We start from the raw sequence: 24,543 nt of genomic DNA on the forward strand, positions 1-24,543 counted from the left end.
CGACGTGTGAAGTGACGCTAATTTGTTCGCAAAGTTGCGGCCAATCCCCGCAATTGACGTGGCACCACCAATCACCTTCCGGCACACGCTCCCCATCCTGACCGTCCGACTCGAACTGCCTCATCGCAGCCGTTGGATTTCCGCGAACTAGACAATAAATAGCGAGAAATTTGCTGTTTTGCCACTCTCAAATTTGGCTGCCTGTTATTATGCCATTCCGTGTCTATGACTGGTGGGACCGTCTGTGTCTATGATTTGTGGGTCCGATGGCATACTGGCGAAGCCCACAAATGATAATGGCAAAATTGCCAATGGCTCATAAATAGCGGAATCTTTTGCCTACCCCGGCACCCGGCCTTTGCCTTTTGAAGAAAAGTCGCCGCGTTCCTCTTGCCTGATGAAATCCACTTCTCGTCTAGATCTAAGCCTCCGCGTGGCTTCCGGATCAGATGCTTGGTCCGATCAAACAACGGTGAGTCTTGCTCTGTTACTTGATTGTTCGAAACGCATGGTTTTGTTTTGTGATGATGTGCAGGTTCCGATCTGTTTCGTTTGATTGATGAGTTGACGACGCATCAGCTCGAAGCGAGACGAGGCTGCATGGTTTTTGTGCCTGGAGGTTTCTAATCCGCGTGGTTAAGGAAACTGGGTACTACAATTTGTTGCTACAAGTGCCCGATCCGTCGAATTGATGTCTGCCGACCTTCAGAGCTGCGACGTTCCGGGAATCTGGGGGGATCTGGATCTTGGCGGACTGGACAATTGGGAGGCGTCTAAAGCATGGCTGGACAATTGTGAGATGTGACATCTTGAAGGCCTTTGCCATGTTGGGTGCGCTCGCATGGCAGGCATCATAATAAAGATGTTGGTTTTGTGTGCTGGGTGGGAGATCGCACGGGGAATTGTTTTTTCATCCCTGGGTTCTCCCGCCCTTTGTGTCCCCGTGCCCTGCTTCGTGTTGTTTGGCTTCTCGTTCTACGCTTCATCACCGGTGCTGCTGCAAATTGAACGGATCTTCTCGTCTCGCTGCGTGCTGCAAATTGAACGGGGCTACATCGCAACGCAACACAACACGCAAGGTACAAATCGGATCTAAACATTTTCAATTTACAGCAAAGTTGGCAAGTTACTGAAATCACCATCAATCGTTCAAAACTTCGCGCACCACAAACTTATACGCCTATACTAGGTCATTCATATGCAGTTCATTCACCCTACGTTTATCCCGTAAGGCTATAAAGCACATGCGAAAGGCGTTCATTCACTCTGTAAGGCGTTCTTCACCCAACGCTTCTCGCACGGGGGTCTTCTATTGACCATTGAAGATAAACTTTTGAATATATGAATCAGCTGTGTATTATTTGCTGTAGCTTCAAATGCGAGACCTATGGTTGCAGTCATTTTTATTGTAGTTAGTTTAAATGATACATCGTCGTCACCGCATGAAGATCTACTGCTGAGCCATATGAAGACCTGCTGCCTCATCATGGTGTTTGTATATGAAGATCAACTGCCAGTGCCTACACGCTGGACGGAGTATTTATATGATGTGAAGGTCAACTGTTCGGCATCGTCGGTATGAAATGGCTATGGCCTTCAAAGCTTCCTTGGTCACTGGACAGGGAAGAAATTTTCTGCTCAAGCTAAAAATTAGATACAAGCTTGTTCAACTTGCACTATAGTTCATTTGAGTACTTACCTGTTATTGATCTCTATTGAGTTGAAGCTAGGTTTCAAGTATCTCCTAAGGTTTCGTATAGGTGAAAACTAGTGTTTCTTTTTTTTTTTTTTTTTTGCACTACAATCTGTGACGTTTCATGCCCTTAGTTTGAGCTTTCTCCTTAGTGAGTTTATTCTTAATTTTTCTTCTTTTCCAAATCAAAAGATGTTTTGACTTTCCATATTTTGCTATGCATTTAGTTAAATCTACACTGTAGATAAACAAATGTTTGTGGATAAGTAAAAATGCCTTTTTTGGTCGTCATGGTAAATGGCTGCGGTGGACACATGAGCAGTCTCTGGCGACTAATGTTTAGTGATCTTGCTGTTTCATTGTTGGTATATATTCCTGTCGGATTGTTATTACTTCTGAGGAGCCATTGTTTGCAAAAAAAATTGGAGGCTTCACTAGATCCATTATCAATAACTCGATTTTGCTCTACGAAGGTACAAGTCCATTATCAATAACTCGATTTTTTTAATTGTTCTTCGATAGTCTTGTTGCATTCTGAATACCACTGATTCCTGCCATTTGTAACTAATACTGTTAACCAAGGCGCGTAGAAAATTGTTTCTGTGATCTAATTTTACATAATTTTGTTATAAACAAAATTTGAAAATTGTTTTAGATTTTGATCAGCGTTGAAACGTACACACCCCATTAGGCCTGTCTGTCTCCTAACTGTGGATCTTGTCTCAACACGGTGAGGTCCTCACATGACTGTCCATTACAGTCTTTGACGGAAGGTGGTTCGATTCCACCCAGATCCTTTAGTCTGTATTTTATGATTCAACCCATTTAAATATACGAGGTATTATTGAGAAATTGAATAGAAATGAGTCAATTAGCTGTTGTATCAAAAACCCTTCCTTCCAGGAAATAGTACTCGACTTGTTGGGTACATTTTGATCATTTAGAATTTAGATTCTAAGATAAGCGTATTATATTATTACTCGATATTACTGTGATTCCGTGTTCCAAATATGCCTTAAAATTTGCTATGGGTTACACAATTATTTAGCCATCCTGCTTATTTAAATATTTGTGATGATATCTCTACTACTCCTTAAGAGTAGAGTGTAGGCGTCCACACTTTTGGTTCTGCCTCCGCCTCCGCGCGTCCCTGCACGCCGAAATCTCCCACCGCGCCCCTACGCCACCTCCTCCTCCTCCTCTCCCCTCACTGCGCCGCCACCTCCTCGGATCCGCGCGTCCGTGCCCTTGGCTGCCTGACTACTCATAGCAACTGTCGTCCTCTCTCTCGCCCCCATCCCAACGAATACCACCTCCGCGATGCCTGATATGCGACGACCACGGCATCGACCACACCGGAAAGTACGCCGGCGACTCCGACCTCCAGCTCGAGCGTGCGCTCGTCTACTACAACGAGGCCAGCGGTGGCCGCTTCGTCCCACGCGCCGTCCTCATGGACCTCGAGCCCGACACCATGGACTCCATGCGCTCGGGCCCCTTCGGCCAGATCTTCCGCCCCTTCGGCCCGACCGCCCCATCCGCAGCGCCCCCACCCCCGTCCGTCCGAGATCTGGATCCCGCCCCCATCATCAGCGCCTCCTCCCTGCCCGCCCGAGACCCGGATCCCGCCGCTCCACCGTGATGGTTCGACTTGGACCGACGTCTGACCGTTGCTGGTGGCTCGTGCAGGAACGCCGCCGAAGGGGACGACGGCATGGTCGCCGCCGCCGAAGCCGAGCGACGACGGCAGCGGGGCGAAGCAGCGAGAGATGGGAGGCGACGACGACGGTGCTCCGTGCCCGGGCCCGGTCGTCGGGCGGGTCCTGCAAGCGCCGAAGCTGAGGGAGTTCACGCTCGCCGAGCTGCGGGCCGCCACGCGCGGGTTCAAGCCGGAGATGGTGCTCAGGGAGGGCAGCTTTGGCCGCCCCTACAAGGGCTGGGTCGACGAGCGCACGCGGCCATGGCACCAAGGCGAGTGTTTTCCTCCGCCAAGCGTCGCCGCCTTCGTATTCGCTACCTTTTTCTCTTCTACCGTTTCTACCATCCCTGTGTTTCGTTGTGCTGTGTTCTCCCTCGACACTGTCTCGGCGCTGCCAGTTTGACTCCCGTTTCTTCTTTACGCGGCGCAGATTAGTGGTCACATAGTTCATCTTCCTGCGATGGCTCAATTCATGGAGGCACGGCCCGCCTCGATTGTATTGCCCCACCTCGCATCCAATCCTAGCCGCCATCAGCGCCCAGTACCAACTCCTACCAAAATCGAGCCCTAGCCGCTACATGCCATGCGCTACTTCGCCGCCAGTGCTCCAAATCTCGGCCGCCATCAGTGCCTCCCCAATTGGAGGAGCTCGGCATCGGCCACGGTCCCATCGCATATCCCCCATCCCCCCCCCGAATTGGCAAGAACACGATTTCAGCAGTACGTATCTCCCCCACACCTCGCCCTCCATCCACATCCCCAAATAGCGCGCCTTCCTGGAATTGGTCGAGTACAAAACTTGGTTCTTAAGGGAGGCCACACACGAGACCATCAAGCCAGGTGATGTTGTTCATTTTGCTATACATGTGACTTTCGAACGTCCTTGCAGGAGCCTACTTCTCAGTCGACAACTGGGTTGTCCTGCTGAGATCGTGTCGCTCCTTCGAGCCACCGTGGTATGTTCTATAAAATTTATGTGCCGCCATGGTATGTGTTTTATACTTTTGTGGAACTAATTCTGCATGGGAAGGATTTGCTACTCCGATTAATGCCTGAAACTGATAATAATTTCACATGCTGGTGCCTTTCATGTTTTGTTAATTTAAAAATCTCAGCAACACTAAAAAATGCACCCTCTTGTAGAAATCATTGCATTGTAAAGAAATATAGTTTTTCAATGACCATTTCACCTTTTTTTGTATCCACCATTTCTACATTTCACAAGTTCCAATGAATAGGTGATAGTTGTGATTTTAAGGTGGTTGAAAATGAAGGTAGGAGAAGGGGCACATGAATCTGAATGATGCATACTTAAGTGGCACTTTTGCCTCTTTCAGATTTTAAGGTGGTTGAATTTGCCTTAGTTACATGCTCAATATTTTTTCAGTGAGCTATATGCACCTTTGAACGCGGTGCTCCTCCTGGAGCTTAATCACAAGGCGAGTGGTGATGTCTGTGTCTGCTACAGCTGCTAAGGGCAACCGATAGGTGAGCTCATTAAGCTTTCACAACATTATTTTAAGGCAGTTTACATCCTGGCGAGGATGCTTCGTGATTTCGGCGGACTAGCAAGGGTCCTCTTCCGTGAGGTGAGTCCCTGCCCTTTTCTTTTCTTGTGCTGTTCTTAGATGCTTGTGTGCCCATGTTCCGGTGCCTATCCATTAACCTGATGTTCTGTATTATTTGCTTTGTTGTTTCGTGTTTTCCAGTTTAGTTGCTATGAGGCTTGTGTGCGGCTATAGAATATTCTAGATGGAAATAGCAGCGGTGTGATTGGAAGAACAGACATTTGGCTTGCACGATTATCAAATGCCACTATAGAATATTTGTAGGTCGAGATAATACAGATGTGACCGGTAAAACAGGCAGGCATTTAACTTGCAAGATCATATGATGGCTTAGGAATTCATGTGCTGCACTGCTGCATTTGTTGATGGCATAGTCGAAGCTTTAAGCTGGACCTGCTGGCCTGCCTCATGCTTGTGTGGGCATGGCTCAGCCTGGTGTCTGCCCTTTGAGCTCATGACGATTGTCTAATTTCTATTGTTTGGCAACAGAACAAGTTTGGTGGCCTCCCAGGCCAAGGTGTCTGGTTCCTGTTTCATGCTGGCCCTTCTGGTTCGGTAACCTTTGTCTTTCTGGCTCCTACCCTGTTCTTATGCAGTCCTGCTTGTGCTTCTGTGTAACCTTCCTGGTCTTATATGCCCCTTAAATTACAATGGTTGCTCTTTTAAACAGCTTCTTTCATTTTTCCACATAAAGCGCAGAATCATTCAAGAGCATTGGACAAAGCTTGAGTTGTCATTTACCATTTCTCTTATGCTGGGGTAGTTCATGAGCATGCAACCATATTTCTTTGGACTAATATAATGTTTCAGAAATCCTCTCAAAACTAGCCATGGTCGATCAAGTGAAATCATACAATGCTAACCGGAAAATTCTAGCTATGTTTATCTGTTAGTTATGCTTTGTATTCATACTATGATCTTTTAAAATTCAAAAATACTTGATCTGTTCTCTGCATATTGTGATATTTTAAAATTCAAAAATACCTGACCTGTTCTCTGCATATTGTGTTCTTTTATTTATTTATAATGCTACAGAAATCCTCTCAAAATGATTACAAATTCTTGCCTCCAATGAATACAGTTAAAATACATTGCATTCTCCTCGTACATATTAGTGTTTTGGACTAATAAAACTCCCTTTATTGCAATCTTTTATCGATCTACAAATGTAAATTCAGTTCTCATTCCCATATCTGCAAATGTAAATTAAGTTCTCCCTTTACTGTAATTAAGTTATAAAAAAATATTATGACTGTGCATGAGCTATGTTTATCTATTAGTTCATAGTGTGTACCAGTTCATGACCATGCATAACCATGACCAGCCATGATCGAACCTTCCTGTTCATACAAATACCTCACCGCCACCCCCATGTGAGCGATCCGGGACACCACGGAGACGCCTCGTCGGAAAGCAGTACGGCGAGGCAGAGCAACGCTGGTGGTCGTGGAAGGATGGAGCAACAGCCCCACGGGTTTTGTTCTAATGTAATTTATTGCAACCTAAATTTAAATTATGTGAATCCTTGAATTTGGAGACTACCGCTGCAAGCTGATCCATTTTAGCTGAGAACTCATTACTCCTAAATGAAGTTAAAATTGAGTTATATAGTTCAAGGGATGACAAGTTTTGATATTCTTAGATTGATCGCCTTGGGCGTGGATGTTTATTTGTTGTTACAACAATATAGACTATTGAGTATGCTCTCATTTTTTATAGGGTCCATAAGTTTGCACCACATAACCATTTGGTTTTATCTGTTGTCATTTGACCTTGATGGAAAGGAGTGAGATGAACTATGAAGGAATTCTGGTATTATGGATTTCCATTTAACTTCATCGTACTTGCAAGCCATGCAATATGCTATTTTTGTTATTGCCCTTTATAATCTGTGATTGGACTATACTGTGTATTTAAAGCGGTATGCCACTTCTTCTAAATACTATCCAACCACAGATTGTTATTGCCCTTTATATCAAACGATTTTTATATTGATAATAGTACTTCATTGATTCTTCATTTAATTGGAATTCAAACAAGGATTTCGGTAAATAACGAGTGTCAACTTTTGACAGGAAGTATTCTTGTTGATTGTCAATTCAATTGTTATGTTCATACTCTTTGGTACTTTGTTAACTTGGAATGCTTTATAGGAAGAGGAATAGCTGGGCTATGGGACTTCTCATAGGCAACCGAGTTATGAGCTTGCTTTTGTACTTGCAATCCTCTAAAATGATACATTCTTTCTTCTGATGTCATTATTTTTTTCTCCAGCAACCATTTTAATTCAATACATGCATTCATTTTTATAAATTGTTTGATTGATCTTTAGGGGACCAAGTTATGGTTATCGAGGTAGAGTGATGCTTGCTTTTGAAGATAATGGGTCCTCAAAAATTGGAGTCCGGTTTGACAAGCAGATCCCTGATGGTAATGATCTTGGTGGTTTGTGCGAGGAAGATCATGGCTTCTTCTGCTCTGGTTAGCTCAAACTTTCGAATTCCTCAACTTCTTTGATAGTTATTTGAACTTTTTATTTGTTGCTGATGACACATTATTTCCACAGCTGAATTACTGCGCCCAGACTTTTCTGCTGGTGAAGAAGTCGAGAGGCTAGCTATGACCGAGTTAATAGAGGTACTACTGCTTTTTGGGACAAGGAATCCTTAGAATATGAAGTTAGCACTCTGTGCTGGTGAAAAACCACTGTGCCTCCACAGTTACTCTTTCAGATCTACACCTTTTAAAAGCAGCTTCTGTAGCTCTAATGAAATAATTTGTAATTGTGTACTGCTTGCGCCCACCAGATTCTGTTGAGGAAGTTAATTGGCCTTTCTTTTTTGGCTTGTTTGTATTGCTGGAACCCCTCTTATTTGCCTTTTTGGGAGTATTTGGTTCAATTCTCATAGGAGACAAATTTACCAGTTTTGCAGAGTATTCCATTAGCTTCTGTGAAAATAAAGGAGATTCTTGCTGACTACTTACATCAGTAGACGACCCATGATTAGAAGAATGTTTTTTCTCTGTGTTGGTACAAGAAACATTTGCTTCTTCAAAGAAATATCTTTCTCGCTCAAAAAAATTCGATGCTGCTTTAACAATGTCACCTTTAGAACTCATCAGCAGGTCTGTGATCTGTTCCTGGCTCACCCACGAGGGTAGGAAATCTGACAGTTCTTTAAGTGTTTCCTGCATAGTATTCTCCCTCAGTTTATCGGTTTATCCTGTTGTTCAGAAGCAGAAGAGATTGCTGGTAACAAAGCAGCATCCTCCCCATCAAGCTGGCTCGAGCAATTAACAACCACGTCTTTGCAGCTACGAACCCCAACAGTGTCAAAATCTTCATCTTCCTACTGTCCACATGGATTGAACACCCACAGCGCTGTGCGACCTCAAGCAAAATCTTCTCCTTGCCGACGGCATAGGTGGCGATCAGACATAACACACGCTGTCTTGATACTGAACTCTCCTCTTTCACACGTTTGATTGCATTCACTATGTAATCCACAGAATCCTCTTGCGAAGGGAATGTAAACTTGGGGTTGCAGTATGTGGTGTCCAGAAACACCGCATCAGCACGGACGAACTCCAGCAAGTTAGGATCACGCGTCATAGACTCTGTGTAACGGAAGTCACCGGTGTGCACATATCTCTTGGCTTTCGACCCAGGAGAGGCGAAGAGGAACTGAACGGCACCGGGGCAATGACCAATGATTGGCGTCCACGGCGGTGACGCCCCACCCGTCAACGGTGATACGGACACCGATATCGAGGGAGACGACAAGCTGAGGCGGGACAGAGAGCACGGATGAGACGAGGCGTGCAGTTGGCGTGGAGCAGAATACAAGGCCGCGGCGCCAGGAAGGGCCGAGGCACTGTAGTGGTCGGAGTGGAAGTGCGAGAGGAAGTAGGTGACAGAGAAGTTTCCTCTGTGCGTTATTTATAATAATATCTGGATCGAAATATTTATAATAATATTATGTATTTATGTTTAATCACGGATTTTGTTGTCTGTTGGGGACTTGTTCTCAAATGCTATGAGTTAAGAACAAGGCAACATAGAAAATGTTAATCGTTAAAGCCCTTCGTCCTTCGAAGCATTATTTCCTTTAGGATATAATGGTTTCTGGACGAAGGTTATAAATGACGTATTTCCATAAATTCATCATACAGTGACGAAGGATGAAATGTAAGGAATATAAAAGACAACATAAACAATTATCTATTATTATTAGGTATAAACAGGAATATCATTGAATTACAAGTGTACCTTCAACTGGAAGGAGATGATAGTACAAGCGTGACGCAAAAAGCGAATGCCAAGTCAGCGTGAACAGTACGGGAGTACTGTTCACCTATTTATAGGCGCGGGACACAACCCATACAAAATTACATTCATGCCCTTTACAGTTGATAATAACTCTATAGTAATCTGTCGAGGTCTAAATAGCCTTTTCATCTTTAAGTCGGTTTCACTTTCTGCTGTCACGCCGAAGCTTTCCTGCTCACACCTTCGGCGCTGTACCAACCTTCGTATTATTCTGGTCTACTGTGATGCCGACTTGAGTCCGAAGATACCTGTTCACACATTATACTCCAGAAATACTGTTAAATCCTGTTTTTGAGGACCTTCGGATGCCGAAGGTCCCCAACAGTAGCCCCTCGCAATATTAATTTGTTTAAAATAATAAATTTAGATTGCGACATGGACGAAGGCTTTACGCCGAAGGTCCGAAAAAACACCTTCCCTTTGCTAGAATAGCAACATTCACTGACAAGAGGGGTCTTTCAATTTTCAACGCTCTTGGCGTATAAATACGGTCATACCGCAAACTCATTTGACACGCTCTCTGGCCAACTGCTCCCGCTCACTCAATTTTTAGCTCTTGTGCACTAAGATTTGTTAAGCCTTTAGTTTTGAAGCTTCGGCTTTGAAAATAGTTTTTAGTGTCTCCGAAGATGTCTGAGGATAAGAAGACTGCTGCTGAGATGAAGCTGAGCCTGGACGAAGAGAAAAACTTGGGGTTTCTTATAGCGATGTCAAAGACCAATACAGAAAAAATCACCAAGGAGATTCTGGAAGGTTTGTCTGAAGATACTGGTGACAGTGACAGCTATGATGTGGACAGTGGTGGTGAAGACTCCGAAGATCGTCCCTGGCGACCAAGCCATTCAGTTTATGGTAAATCAACTATCAAAGAGAATCATCTTATCAACATGAGAGGAAGGTATTTCCGGGATTTATCCATTGTGAGGGCCGACGAAGGGGAAAAAACGTGCCCACACCCTGAAGAGAATGAAGTCGTAGTGTACCGAAGCTTTTTGAAAGCTGGACTGCGATTTCCCTTGAGCAGCTTCGTCGTGGAGGTGTTGAAAATCTTCGAAGTCTATCTTCACCAACTTACCCCCGAAGCAATCATAAGGTTGAATATCTTCGTGTGGGCCGTGAGAAGCCAAGGTCTGAAGCCTGATGCAAAAAGCTTCTGCAATATACACGAATTATCATACGAAACAAAACCTTGGGGTAAGGAACAGTATCACAATAATTTTGGCTGCTACAGTTTCGTTTCTCGGTCCGGGTCAAGCTGCCCCGTGCCAACCTTTCGGAAGAGATGGCCCGGCGACTGGATGACAGAATGGTTTTATGTGAAGAATGATCTGACAGTACGAGAAGATATCAAAGGTATAATTATGCGCCCTATTTGGCAAAGCTTCGGCCTTCGGAGGCCGAAGGTTGAAATGAATGAAGCTGCCGAAGAATGCCAGAGGGCCTTCGGCGTTATCTGTTCTTTTATTGGAACGAGGGACTTAGTACAAGAGCATATCGCCTTCAGGGTATGGCCGCTCGCGGAGAAATGGGAAATGCCACAAGAAACCATAAAAGAGGCCGACGAAGGTGGACTTATCAGGTTGAAATACACTTTTAAATTTGGAGATAAATTCGTTGAGCCAGATGATGACTGGTTAAAAAGCATTGAAAATTTAAGTGATGAACTGCTTGGGGCTTATTCGAAGGCCGAAGACACTGCATGTCAGCATCCTTCGGAGGCCGAAAAAAGAAGAGGCTAAATCGGGTATTTGATGCAATCGGGTTTGTCTACCCTGACTATTGCTATCCCATTCGAAGGCAGAAGAGAAAAAACACAACCTCTGCAAAAGAAGAAGCTGCAACTGCTCCTAGCGAGCCAGAACCGAAAAGAAAGAAGATAAAGGTCCTCACACATCGGCCGCGCTATATTGAACCGGCTTCGGTGCCTGAGTTTACCGGAGAAACCTCTTCGGCCACCGAAGCTGAAAAACCAACCGAGCCAACCTTGCTGCCAGAAGTCACAGAAACGGCCGAAATGCCAACAAAAATAGAATTGGAACAATCAAAGACTTTGTTATCAGAAACGAAAGAGAAGGCCGAAGCGCCGTCCACAGAAAAAATGGAAGAAGTAAAAGAAGCAACGAAGGGATCAAAAACATCAGAAGTTTTGAGTCCTGCAGCAAATATTGAGGCAGTAAAAAACCAAAAGGTGCCAGCAGTGACTCCGAAAAGGAAGAGAATGGTCAACGTGCTAGATGTTCTGGAGACAGTTAAATCTTCAAGCACACCTCCGAAGGAGACTGCTGTCATCCCCGAAGGAAAAACTGAAATCTCTGATACTAAGGCTCCAGAACAAGAAACTGAAGCCGAAGCTGGGTCCTCAGAACCCACGAAAATAAAATCCCTGGAATTCGAAGAAGAAAAAATTGCAGAGCCAACTTTTGTTGAAGAAATCAGTGCTGCTATCCCCGAAGCATCTCCCAAAGTCCTTGATTATATTATTCGCCATGCTTCGGGGAAACAACTATCAGAAAAAGAAAAACAAGAGGCCCAACTTTACGCCCAAAAACTGAAGTATCCAAAGGGGGCATTAATATTCAATGGCAATGGAGAAGAAGACTTTTTGTATTGTCTCCCTGACAGCAAAGAGATTTCTGTCTGTCGGGAGATGAGCAAGAGCTTCGGATTCCCAACACTGGAAGACGGGCTCTCAGTGCTGTCGAAAAATGATTTGGCCGACAGCCTGGCGTATAATAGCTTGAAGGTGCAACAAATGGAATCTTTGCATTTTTTGTTGAGACCAAAATTTTTCGTTTGTTTAAACCTATTGACACACACATATTTCTCTTTGCAGGGCCTGATACTTAGCAATGCCCTCAGGGCACAGAAAGATGCTGAAGACGAAGGGTGTACTATAGCCCTGAGCAACCTTCGTTTCGAAGTACTTGAACTGAGGAACGAAGGTCTCGAGAAAGATAAAATATTACACTCATTGATAAATAAAATAAAGGAAGACGAAGCTGCTTTTAAAGGTCAAGCTGAAGCTCATAAACGCGAACTTGAAGATCTTCGGAAACAACTGGCCAGAGCCAAGGAAGAACGTATACTTGAAGAAACAAAGCGAGAACTCAGCGACCAATGGGCAGATCACTTAGAAGGAACTGTTGAAGAGCTTCAGTCGTCCAAGAAGAGATGCTATAACAAATCTATAGAATGTGTCAAGAAGTTAAGGGCTAGCTTCGCCAAGGTCGGCGCATTCTCAAGTGAGGAAAACTTTACGAGAGGCAATCCCGAAGGTCCCATCGAATGGATCGACCACGAAGCTGAAGCCTTTGAAGAAATTTTAAATAGCCGTGGAGATATATGTGCCTTCTCGGGTGCCAGAGGAATTGCCACTATTTTAGAGAAAAAAGGCTGCGAACATGTAAAGATTCTAGCGCAATCCAAAGGTGCTTTGTCCTTCGAAGATGCAAGGGATCCATCGGCCGAAGCTAGCATGGTTGGTGGAAAATTTTTCACCGATATCTGGGATAATGGTGGCCGAGAAATGGCCCGAGAGATTATTCAAAGAAGCGAAAAGGGCATTCACGATGCTAGAGAAGTAGCTGAGGCTGCTGAGAAGAGCGCAGAGCCCGAAGGTCAATTAGGTATTAACTAATAGTTTTTATTGTGCTGTAATTTTAGGTTTTAAGATTCGTTTGCAATTTATCATAGCAATGTAGCCGTATCCTGTTCTACTTCAGATTCTGCTAAAGCCCCTTCGGACCCTCAGCCGAAAGGAGACGACGAAATAAAAAAGATGGCTGAAGCTATTATGGACGAAGTCGTCAATCGGCTCCTAAACGAGGCTGCAGAAGTCGTTTTGAGAGAGGATTAAGTATTATTGTAAAAACTTTTGAGATGTAATATATTGTAACATTTTGTAACCCTGAATGTAATATACCTGTTTTTTCTTGCTTAATTCTTTACGATGCATGAAACTTTATACGTACCGCTTTTGAGTCTTTGACGAAAAAGCACCTTCCCTTCTTTTCATGCTTCGTGAAGAAGAATTTTTCAACAATATCCAGTGTTCTGATGAATAATATCCAGGCTTCATGAAAATATTTTCCGAAGCTACACCTCCGAAGATCAATAATGTATCTCCTTGTGACAGTATGATTTTTCCCTTTTTTCAAAACGTTCTTCTGTAGATTAATATTGTGTCCACCTCTTGTGCCATATGCAACATGATGTATGATGCTTATGCTATGCGACATGATGCGATGATGTTATGTTATGTGAGGCGATGCTTATTCCGAAGATGCACACGCATCCCTGCAATAAAACACATAATCTTTTACAAGCCTCCCTTAGGAGCCTCTTCGCCTTTTACTTCAGCGGAATCAGCGTTTATTTTTCGCTGTAAGCCTCCCTTAGAAGCTTCTTCGCCTTTTACTTTCAGCGGTATTCGCGTTGACTTTTCGCGCTTCGCCTTTTACTTAGGCGGTATCAGCGTTGACTTTTCGCTGTATGCTCTGCATTCCCTTTGGAACGACTTTGGAGCAGAAAACTTACACTGCGCTCCCTCTGGAGCGGCTTTTTGTGACTTCGGCAAACTTACTCTGCGTTCCTTAGAACGACTTTTTGATACTCCGAAGAATTTTCAATAGTTCGAAGGTCCTTTTTGTTGTCACACGTCTTTCAACAATTTAAGCCTGTGAAGAAGATATATTTTCCTTGTGTGAATCAACGAAACTATTTACATGAAACCTGAACAAAGTCCTTTATTACAGAAAATAAAACTGAATGAAAAAGATTGCTATTAAGGTAGGATATTTGTCAATAGATATGCTTTGACTCTGGCACAGTGCTGTTGACTGTGCGAGCTTCGGACTGCTCTCTGAAGTCCCTTTGGTGTGGAGCATATTGGCTCCCTTCTGGCTGCTGGCCTTGTTGTAGCGGTGGTGGAGGCGGAGGTTGTTGCCAGGAAGCCTGAGGTTGACTCGCCGAAGCAACAGAAACTGCAGGGTGATTGCCTACATACTCTGGGATGTAAGGCGAATGATACGAAGCAGTGTGCATGACCTGCTTCGGCTGAACCTGTTGTGCTGTCGCTTCGGCTATTTCTTTTTGCTTCTGGATGGTAACATGGCACATCCTGGTGGTATGACCTTTGTTCTCACCACAGAATAAACAGAAGATTCTTCTCGGTTGATCGCCAAATCTTCCTCCGAAGCCCCTGGCGCCTCTACCTCTTGGAGCTGGTGGTCGGAAGGAGCCTTGCTGTTGCCCCGAAGCCTGTGAGGAACATTGTGGCCTTTGCTGTTGGCTCCCTCTATCATCATTTTGTATAGAGTTATGAATTGATCTAACGTGCCTCGGGTAGAACCTCCCTCCGAAGCCCCTGGTCATTTCAGAAAACCTGAAAGCCTCCTCCCTCCTTTGGCGAAAATCATTATCGGCCCGAATGTACTTGTCCATCTTCTGGAGCAGCTTCTCCAAAGTTTGAGGGGGCTTCCTAGCGAAGTACTGAGCTGATGGTCCTGGCCGAAGCCCCTTGATCATGGCCTCAATGACAATTTCGTTGGGCACCGTTGGTGCTTGTGCCCTCAAACGCAAGAACCTTCGGACATACGCCTGAAGGTATTCTTCGTGATCCTGGGTGCACTGGAACAGAGCTTGAGCAGTGACCGGCTTCTTCTGAAACCCTTGAAAGCTAGTTAACAACAAGTCCTTCAGCTTCTGCCATGAAGTGATCGTTCCTGGTCGAAGGGAGGAATACCAGGTTTGAGCAACACTCCTGACAGCCATAACGAAAGATTTGGCCATGACTGCAGCATTGCCACCATATGAAGATACTGTTGCTTCATAGCTCATCAAAAACTGCTTCGGGTCTGAGTGGCCATCAAATACGGGAAGCTGAGGCGGCTTGTAGGACGGAGGACAAGGTGTAGCCTGCAGCTCAGCGGACAGAGGAGAAGCATCATCAAAAACAAAATTCCCATGATGGAAATTGTCATACCAGTCATCTTCATTGGGAAAACCCTCCTGATGAAGGTCTTGGTGCTGAGGCCTTCGGTGTTGTTCATCCTGAGCAAGATAACGAACTTCTTCAGAGGCTTCGTCTATCTGCCTCTGCAGTTCAGCTAGCCTGGCCATCTTTTCTTTCTTCCTCTGTACTTGTTGATGAAGCATTTCCATATCTCTGATTTCTTGATCTATCTCGTCCTCTGGTGGTGTCGGGCTGACAGCCTTCCTTTTCTGGCTTCGGGCCTCCCGAAGGGAGATTGTCTCCTGATTGTGATCCAGTGGTTGCAGAGCTGCAGCCCCAGTCGCTGAATCTTTCTTCGGCGCCATAACGAAGGTTTATGATCGCCGAAGGTGTTCAAAAAACTCGAAGAGTGGAAGTGGGTTCACCGGAGGTGGGCGCCAATGTTGGGGACTTGTTCTCAAATGCTATGAGTTAAGAACAAGGCAACATAGAAAATGTTAATCGTTAAAGCCCTTCGTCCTTCGAAGCATTATTTCCTTTAGGATATAATGGTTTCTGGACGAAGGTTATAAATGACGTATTTCCATAAATTCATCATACAGTGACGAAGGATGAAATGTAAGGAATATAAAAGACAACATAAACAATTATCTATTATTATTAGGTATAAACAGGAATATCATTGAATTACAAGTGTACCTTCAACTGGAAGGAGATGATAGTACAAGCGTGACGCAAAAAGCGAATGCCAAGTCAGCGTGAACAGTACGGGAGTACTGTTCACCTATTTATAGGCGCGGGACACAACCCATATAAAATTACATTCATGCCCTTTACAGTTGATAATAACTCTATAGTAATCTGTCGAGGTCTAAATAGCCTTTTCATCTTTAAGTCGGTTTCACTTTCTGCTGTCACGCCGAAGCTTTCCTGCTCACACCTTCGGCGCTGTACCAACCTTCGTATTATTCTGGTCTACTGTGATGCCGACTTGAGTCCGAAGATACCTGTTCACACATTATACTCCAGAAATACTGTTAAATCCTGTTTTTGAGGACCTTCGGATGCCGAAGGTCCCCAACATTGTCATCATTATAATCACGATCCGTGGCATCGCACAGGCACGTACCTAGTTTTTCTATGAAGTCTAGTAGCTGCGTTTTGCTTTAAAATTTTAATGGTAACGGGTGCCTCAAATAAAATTGTTTCTTTTGCAGTACATATTAATTTTCAATATGTACAACGTGAAATTTATGTGTTCCAAAGAAGCTCCTCTACTTGATTAGGAGCAAGGTTTTTAAAACCCCACTTAATCTTGATTTTTTGGCAAGAATTATAAAAAGAACAGCTTACGGTAAGGGCTAGCAGCACCATCTTCCATAGCATCGTAACCTGTAGTTTCGCATTCGCAGCTCTTGTGGAAACCAAAAGATCGCAGCTCTTGTGGAAACCAAAAGAGTCGCAGCGAGCCAGCGAGCATCGCAGCCACCGTACCTATAGCAGTGAGCCATCAAACTCGTTGCCTCTAGGTTTCCACTAGCAGAGCCTATAAATGAGGCGGTACCCGTTTCCCCATCTTTGGCTCCTACTCACAGGTGCCATATGCAACCACATATGTTAGATAACCTTAAGTGCTCTCGAGTTATATAGGGGTGATAATCGACTCTAAATTTTCTATGAATTTAGTTATATAGGGGTGATAATCGACTCTAAATTTTACACTATAAAATTTAAAAATCGGATCAGATCATATTTCTATTCATTTTGGAACTAAAATTAATTTAGGGCCCTAACAAATTGTGAAGAAATATTTGGACCATTGTTGTCCCCCACATTTATATGATAAAAAGCTAAAATTATACACAAATGAGAATTTGAACCATGGTTGTTGGCTCTAAATATACATTCAAATTCACCTAGCCAATAATATACACGTCTTTGTGTTTTATATTTTATACTCAAACATAAAAGAGAATCGTAGCGACGCACGAGCACTTTGTTAGTACTAGTGTTGATAATTATTGATAGTTGATGTGGCGGTCGATAAAGGACATGAGCATTGGACTTAAAACACAAAAGTGTACCATCACCAGGGAGCCGCACGTTGAGCTTGCTATTGAAGTAACCAAGCTTCTTCATAGTTTGCAAATCTTTTCCCTTCAGGATGGATCGACCTATCTCAATATAGCTTGGCTTCAATGGGCTATCCCTCGGGAGCTCCTTCACAGGTCTCATTGATGACGAAGCTCTCATAGCTTCGAAAATGGGCACAATATCCTAAAGTGCCTTCGAAGAAGTAGGAGTGATCAACTTAGCAGTCGAGCGGATTCTCACCATCTAAGGGAATTACGCCCGAAGATGTTATGTCGAAACTACTTCCGAAGTGGTGTTAGATAGAGTTTCGGAGTCACAGAAAATTTTGGCAGCAAGTGGTTGGGGGCAGTAAATGTGACTCGCTCCGACTCGCTCTATCACTTTTATACTGATAAGTGGGCGTGCAGAGGTGCGAGTCGTGAAAAAGTTCGCGCGCGTAGGCAATGTCGCCTTCACCTTCTCCCCGTCTGGTGGACTGCGAGTCTAACTCTCTTTGTACCAAATTGTGTATTTCGCCTTCTCCATAACGAGCTTCGAGAAGGTGTTTTCGGGCCTTTGGTGCAAGGCCTCCCAATAATGATTTTGGTGATCTAAGCTCATTATGAAGAATCAAACTCATTCCGCAAGTGGCTACTGTTGGGAGCCTGCCTTGCCAAAGGTCCTCAAAACATATTTACTTCGGTGTAAGCAAATGTGCTTCAGGCATATAGCAATGGATGGACGAAGATGGCCTTTGGCCAAAGCAGCGTGTAAAGAAGCTTCATCTATACAAGCATGCAACGAAGGTGCGAGCTGAGGTCGCTAGCCTCGTCTTGGAGAAAGCTTCGAGCGCAAAGAGAGATGAAGGGGAATAAGTCCAAGACTTGTGTAGCAAGATAGAAAGGAAAAAGACAATAATGCCCCTGTTATATTTGTAAATCATGTGTATGAACTTTGTAAGTATGTTTGTAATTTCATACGAAGTTGTACAACTTTCCTATAAATAGGTGGAGAGTGCCATGCATAAAGTCACCTTATATAGGCCTATAGCTTCGTCCAGCTTAACATTCAAAGTATCTTCGAGCTATCTTATGCAAAAAAAAGTCGAAGGTACGTTAGTAAACTTGTTTAACATGAGAAAAGATGGAATAAATAATGCTAAGACATATGAGATGAGTATCATGCTTCACTGTTCATCGTCATCTCATATAATATTGCTTCATCTATATCACCACTTTATGTCTTCGTCTTTAAGTTATCCTTTTGGAGAAGCGATAACTTGAGGACGGAGGTTTTAAATTCTTAATTTATGTTGCCTTGTTTTTTATATGAAAAAAGTAACCAATATAGCATAAATATATGTATTTTATTGACGAGTAAAGTAAATGTGACGGTTCTTCCAAATCACGAGTTCATTCACTTTTGATTTTTACAATACCAACTGTTACTGAAAATTTTGGTACGATTCACCGTCAAAAACTTGGACCACCAGGCTAAGACGTCGAAGGAAAAATAGCAGCCTCAATCTGAAGAATCAAGAAGCGATAGCGTGGATGCTTCCACCACGGCCGCCGGCGCCTTCTGCCGGGTGACCAGGCGGTGCGGGCCCTCGCATAAGCACGCTTGCGCTCGACATCGCCGCCGGGGACACGACATGAACCTTTCCGCCGCTGCCTTCCTTAGGGCGGGCCGGCGGAGCAGGTCCTCGCATAACCGCGCGCGCTTTCGCCGCCGCCGGTGCGCCATGCGTTTTGCCACCGCCGCCTTGTGCCGGGAGACCAGGCCGGGCGGGTCCTCGCGTCACCACGTGCGTGGTCGCCGCCGTCAGGGCGTTCGTGGGCGGCGTAACTACGCTTGCTATCGTCGCCATCGCCGGAGCTGCGTGGTGGACTTGCCCGCCGCTCCCCTGCCTCGGGGCTCCGGGGCGCCCTTTCGGTGACGGAGCGGGCCAGAGCCGCTGGTGGTGAGACGCCGCCAGGGCCACGTCGTCCGCTCCCCGCGGCGCGCTTGGCAGACTGATGGCTGGAGCTGGGCGGTGGAAGGCGGCGGCGACCAGGCCGGACGACACGTGGCGCAGCAGCTGGCGCGCGAGCGGGCTTGTCGCTTGCGCAGACGGCGACAACGCCATGGCCGGGCTGGCTTGGAGAGTTGTTGGTGATATGCGTCCGAAGAACAGGGTCTGTCTCGGTGACGATCGATGTGATCGCTCCCTTGCGGCGTTGCGAGGGTAGATGAACCGGAGCTGCTGCCCAAGTGCCGATGCCGATGCGTTGGCGGCGTCGGTGGATGTCTCTGCGGTCTGCGCTGGGAATGGAAGGAGCGCTGCTTTATAGTAGTATGGGCGATCGATGGGCATGGGCGGAGGCAGCGAGCCAGCGAGTGGGGAACTGGGGGTGGCGTCTGACTTCGACGGTTCGACCATTGAAGTGGTCCGCAGTCAACTTCAATTTCGTGCGTATATTTTACCACTTCAAAGCGGCTACCGAGAACAAAGTTTGAGCGTTGATCCGCTCAAGCGTGTGGCCTTAGGTACGTACGAACGATCTGGTCCGTACACCCGTGCCACTGGGTGGCTGAAGACTGTACTTGCCGTCCAAAAATGTATACTGGTCAAGTGCTCGGGCATTGCAACCGTAAACAAAATATTCGACAAAGTATTAATGCACAATGATTACATAAAAATAAATATCACATATTATTGATCTCAATCTTATAAATTCTCTAGCAACAAACAATACAGAATTTCAGGGAGGCAGGTCGTGGGAAGGGCACGGGAGGCGGCGTGGGGAGGGAGGTTGGGGACGAAGATGATGTGGACCCGAATGCAGATAGGACAGAGAAGTGCGTAGGACAACAGGTTGATTCGTAGAATTTCAGGGGTATTTATAAAAGTAATCCATATTATTGGCAGCTACTATCCAAATTACTGCTTTTGTTTATCTGAACATTTTATTAATGTAAAATGGTGAATACATTCATAGCAAATACATGTTAGCAACATGAAATTTTTTGTGGTTCACATAGGAGCATGAGATAAGCTCAACCAAAATGCCATGTGTTTCTATTTTCTAACCAGCATCACAAAAAAATATTGCATAAATGAATTTCTATCAAGATGATAAGGAGCGTCACTAAGTCTTTGCAACAAATAGCATCATGTGTTAAATTCACCACTTATTGTAACTTTTCTGTCGATGAAGTAATTGAGAATAGCATCAAGCCACAGACGATTGTAGTAAAAAATTGATGCTCCTTCCAAAAATTGAAGCAAGAAAAAACAGAGGGGAAAAACAAAATATTTAGATAGTAATAAACAAAAAATATCTATGCACAGGTCGCTTCATCAGATCGATGTACAACCACAATTAGCAAGGTGCTAGAACCAATTTCATGTCAAAATAGAAGGTGCCACAATCACGTTTAGGTTAGTTGGAGACTCACTAGACGGTATGCTGGGCCTATTTGGTTCAGCTTTTTTCTGACCAGCTTTTCTGAGAATCTGGTTGTGGAAAGAATCTGAGTATCGTGGGGATTACGTGCGGAGGATGATGAAGTGGTCCAAAGGGTTTAGGATCTAGAAAGCGACAGATTCCTACTATCGTGGCAACTCAATCGATTTTGTGTTCATGTTGATTTTAAACGGGTTTTATCAAAGCGATTCTTATACAAGCGGGCTGAAAAGCTGGAGCATTTGGCAGTCTGCAGCAGCTTTTGGTAGCCAGAAGCCGAGTGTAACGCCCTGAATTTGGGGGTAGAATTTTTTCTTCTTTTTACTCACCAAATTCAGACGTTACTCACTTTTCTTTTCCCGTTTCGCTCCTTCTTCCCAATTTCAAAGCAGTATAGCGACTGGTGTCTATATCGTGTGTAAACAAAACCTAAGTTGACATGGGTGTTGCATCATGCCGAATCATATTTCTTTGTCTGATGTCGTGTTTAATCGCGTGTGTTGCTTAGTCTCGTTTTGGATTTTGTTTCGCGAATTGGATTCCGATATGTGGTTGTGCGTGCCACGGGATTTTGACCCGTGGTGCGCCCCAGCCCAGCCCGACCCGGTCTAGCCCGGTCTTGGCCCGCGCGCCCCTGGCGCCCTGCCCCTCCCTATGCCGCACCCCCTCCCCTAATCTCTTTCCCCTCATTCAATTCTCCTGCGCACAACTTCCTCTCCCTCCCACCTCTCTCTCTTCCCTGTGGTGCCCTAGGATTTGGAGACGCTGATCGCCGGAATTTGGATCCCTGTGGTGAGCCCCCTCCTCTCTCTCTCCCCTTCCTCTTCTTCCTCCTCTCCCCCACCCCACGCGCCCTCCCCTGGCCGCGCGCCCCCGCGCCCCTGGCCGCGCGCCTCCCTCGGCCGCGCCCCCGCACCGTCCTGGCCGCACCCTCGCGTGCCCTCCCCGCCCGCGCCCCGCGCGTCGTCTCGGCCCCGCGTCCGCGCCCCTGCGGCTGCATGCCCCAGCGGCTCTCGTGCCCCGCGCGCCTGCGTGGCTCGCGTGCCCCCGGCGCGCACAACATGTTCGCGCACGCGCGACTGTGTCGCGTGACGTTCAACTTTCAGTTTAATCCATTTTTCTTTATTTTAGTTTAGTCGATGTGCTGCGTCGCGCGCTTCGTGAAAGGGAAATGTGCCCTTAGGCCATTTCTAAGTGTTTTGGTGATTTAGTGTCCAACACAAGTGCCTAAGTGTAAAAAGGTGGACAAAGTACAAATCAAGAATAAAGGTATGTTTCTCAGACTTAGTATATTGTTTATGGACTAATATATTGTGTCTAAGTGCTGGAAACAGGAAAAATCGAATTGGAATTGTCTTGGCTCGAGCAGCCAAGACTCTGCTGAGTCTGGGAGCACCGGACTGTCCGGTGGTGCACCGGACAGTGTCCGGTGCGCCAGGCTGGCTCGAGCGAAGTGGCCGCTCTCGGGAATTAGCCGACGACGTACGACTAAAATTCACCGGACTGTCCGGTGTGCACCGGACTGTCCGGTGAGCCAACGGTCGGCCGCGGAATCCACGCGCGACACGTGGCCGAGCCAACGGTCGGAAGGGGGCACCGGACTGTCCGGTGTGCACCGGACATGTCCGGTGCGCCAACGGCTCCAAGGCCGCCAACGGTCGGCTTCGCCATTTGAGGAAGGAAATCGGGCACCGGACACTGTCCGGTGTGCACCGGACTGTCCGGTGCGCCAGACGACAGAAGGCAAGAATGGCCTTCCAGATTTGCTCTCAACGGCTCCTAGCTGCCTTGGGGCTATAAAAGGGACCCCTAGGCGCATGGAGGACACAACCAAGCATCCTTTGAGCATTATTGATCACTCACACTTCATTCTTGTGCACTTGTTCGACATTCTAGTGATTTGAGCTCCGTTCTAGTGTGCTAGTCTCTTGAGCTCAAGTCTGGGTTTTGTGTGTGCGTATTCGCTGTGATCTTTGTGTCGTGTGTGAGTTGCTAATCCCTCCCTTGCTCCGTGATTCTTTGTGAACATCTTTTGTAAGGGCGAGAGGCTCCAAGCTGTGGAGATTCCTCGCAAGCGGGATTAAGAAAAGCAAAGCAACACCGTGGTATTCAAGTTGGTCTTTGGACCGCTTGAGAGGGGTTGATTGCAACCCTCGTCCGTTTGGACGCCACAACGTGGAGTAGGCAAGCGTTGGTCTTGGCCGAACCACGGGATAACCACTGTGCCATCTCTGTGATTGATATCTCTTGGTTATTGTGTTGTGTTGAGATCCTTCTCTGCCACTTGGCAAATTACTGTGCTAACAATTAACCAAGTTTTGTGGCTTAAGTTTTTGAAGTTCTACAGGATCACCTATTCACCCCCCCTCTAGGTGCTCTCAATTGGTATCGGAGCGGTTCTCTTCAAGAAAGGGACTAACCGCCCGAAGAGATGGATCCTAAAGGCAAGGGGATGGTGATCAACGACAAGGAGAAGGAGTCCTTCGTCAACGAGCCCAATGATGACAGGCCCACCGACTCAGGCTCGGGCCACAAAAGAAAAGACGGAAGGAAGAAGAAGACAAGGCGCATCAAGGAAATTGTCTACTACGACAGCGACGAATCTTCCTCCTCCCAAAAGGACGACTACGACTACGATAGACGAAAGACGGTTAACTCAAACTTTTCTTTCGATTATTCGCGCATCCCGCATAGCTCAAATGCTCAATTGCTCCCCATTCCACTTGGCAAACCCCCTCACTTTGATGGAGAGGACTACGGATTTTGGAGCCACAAAATGCGTACTCACCTGTTTTCTCTCCATCCAAGCATTTGGGAGATTGTGGAAAGTGGAATGAAATTTGATAGCTCGGATAGCCCTGTGTTTATTAATGAACAGATTCATAAAAATGCACAAGCTACTACTGTGTTGCTAGCCTCTTTGTGCAGGGACGAGTATCACAAGGTGAGCGGCTTGGACAATGCCAAGCAGATCTGGGACACCCTCAAGATCTCTCATGAAGGGAACGACGTCACCTTGCTCACCAAAATGGAGTTGGTGGAGGGCGAGCTTGGACGGTTCGCGATGATAAGGGGCGAGGAGCCAACCCAAACATACAACCGGCTCAAGACCCTTATCAACAAAATAAGGAGCTACGGGAGCACGCGATGGACGGACCACGACGTTGTCCGCCTAATGCTAAGGTCATTTACCGTTCTTGATCCTCATTTGGTGAACAATATACGTGAAAATCCCAGGTACACCAAGATGTCGCCCGAAGAAGTTCTTGGGAAGTTCGTAAGCGGGCGAATGATGATCAAGGAGGCAAGATACGTGGACGACGCGTTGAACGGTCCTATTCATGAGCCTCAACCCATTGCTCTCAAGGCAACAAGGAGCAAGGAAGCGCTACCAAGCAAGGTGGCGCAAGTTGAGGCGGTCGGGCTCAATGATGAGGAGATGGCCCTCATCATTAAGCGCTTCAAGACGGCGCTTAAAGGTCGCAAGGGGCAGCCAAGCAAGACCAAAGCCAAGGGGAAGCGCTCATGCTTCAAATGCGGTAAGCTTGGTCATTTTATTGCTAACTGTCCCGACAATGATAGTGATCAGGACCAAGGGAACAAGAGGGAGAAGAAGAAGCATTACAAGAAGGCCAAGGGTGAGGCACATATCGAAAAGGAGTGGGATTCGGATTGTTCCTCCTCCGACTCTGATAATGAAGGACTCGCCGCCACCGCTTTCAACAAGTCATCCCTCTTCCCCAACGAGCGTCACACTTGCCTCATGGCAAGAGAGAAG

General features: G+C 45.9%; 2 protein-coding genes across 2 annotated transcripts; one reads left to right on the plus strand and one right to left on the minus strand.

Moving 5' to 3' along the window:
* Window positions 1–364: 364 nt before the first annotated feature.
* On the plus strand, window positions 365–1,935 carry LOC100217014 (uncharacterized). Its single transcript, NM_001143390.1, is given in 3 exon segments — window positions 365–472; window positions 580–1,079; window positions 1,449–1,935. Coding segments are annotated over 2 exon segments (372 nt in total). The 5' UTR covers window positions 365–472; window positions 580–841; the 3' UTR covers window positions 1,583–1,935.
* A 16,728-nt stretch (window positions 1,936–18,663) lies between these two features.
* On the minus strand, window positions 18,664–19,657 carry LOC109943153 (skin secretory protein xP2). The gene has a single exon (XM_020546012.3). It carries the CDS (start codon window positions 19,442–19,444, stop codon window positions 18,851–18,853), a length of 594 nt encoding a protein of 197 aa, XP_020401601.1. The 5' UTR covers window positions 19,445–19,657; the 3' UTR covers window positions 18,664–18,850.
* Window positions 19,658–24,543: the final 4,886 nt, after the last annotated feature.

The sequence above is a fragment of the Zea mays genome, chromosome 10, assembly GCF_902167145.1.
Source record: "Zea mays cultivar B73 chromosome 10, Zm-B73-REFERENCE-NAM-5.0, whole genome shotgun sequence".
Classification (NCBI taxonomy): Eukaryota; Viridiplantae; Streptophyta; class Magnoliopsida; order Poales; family Poaceae; genus Zea; species Zea mays.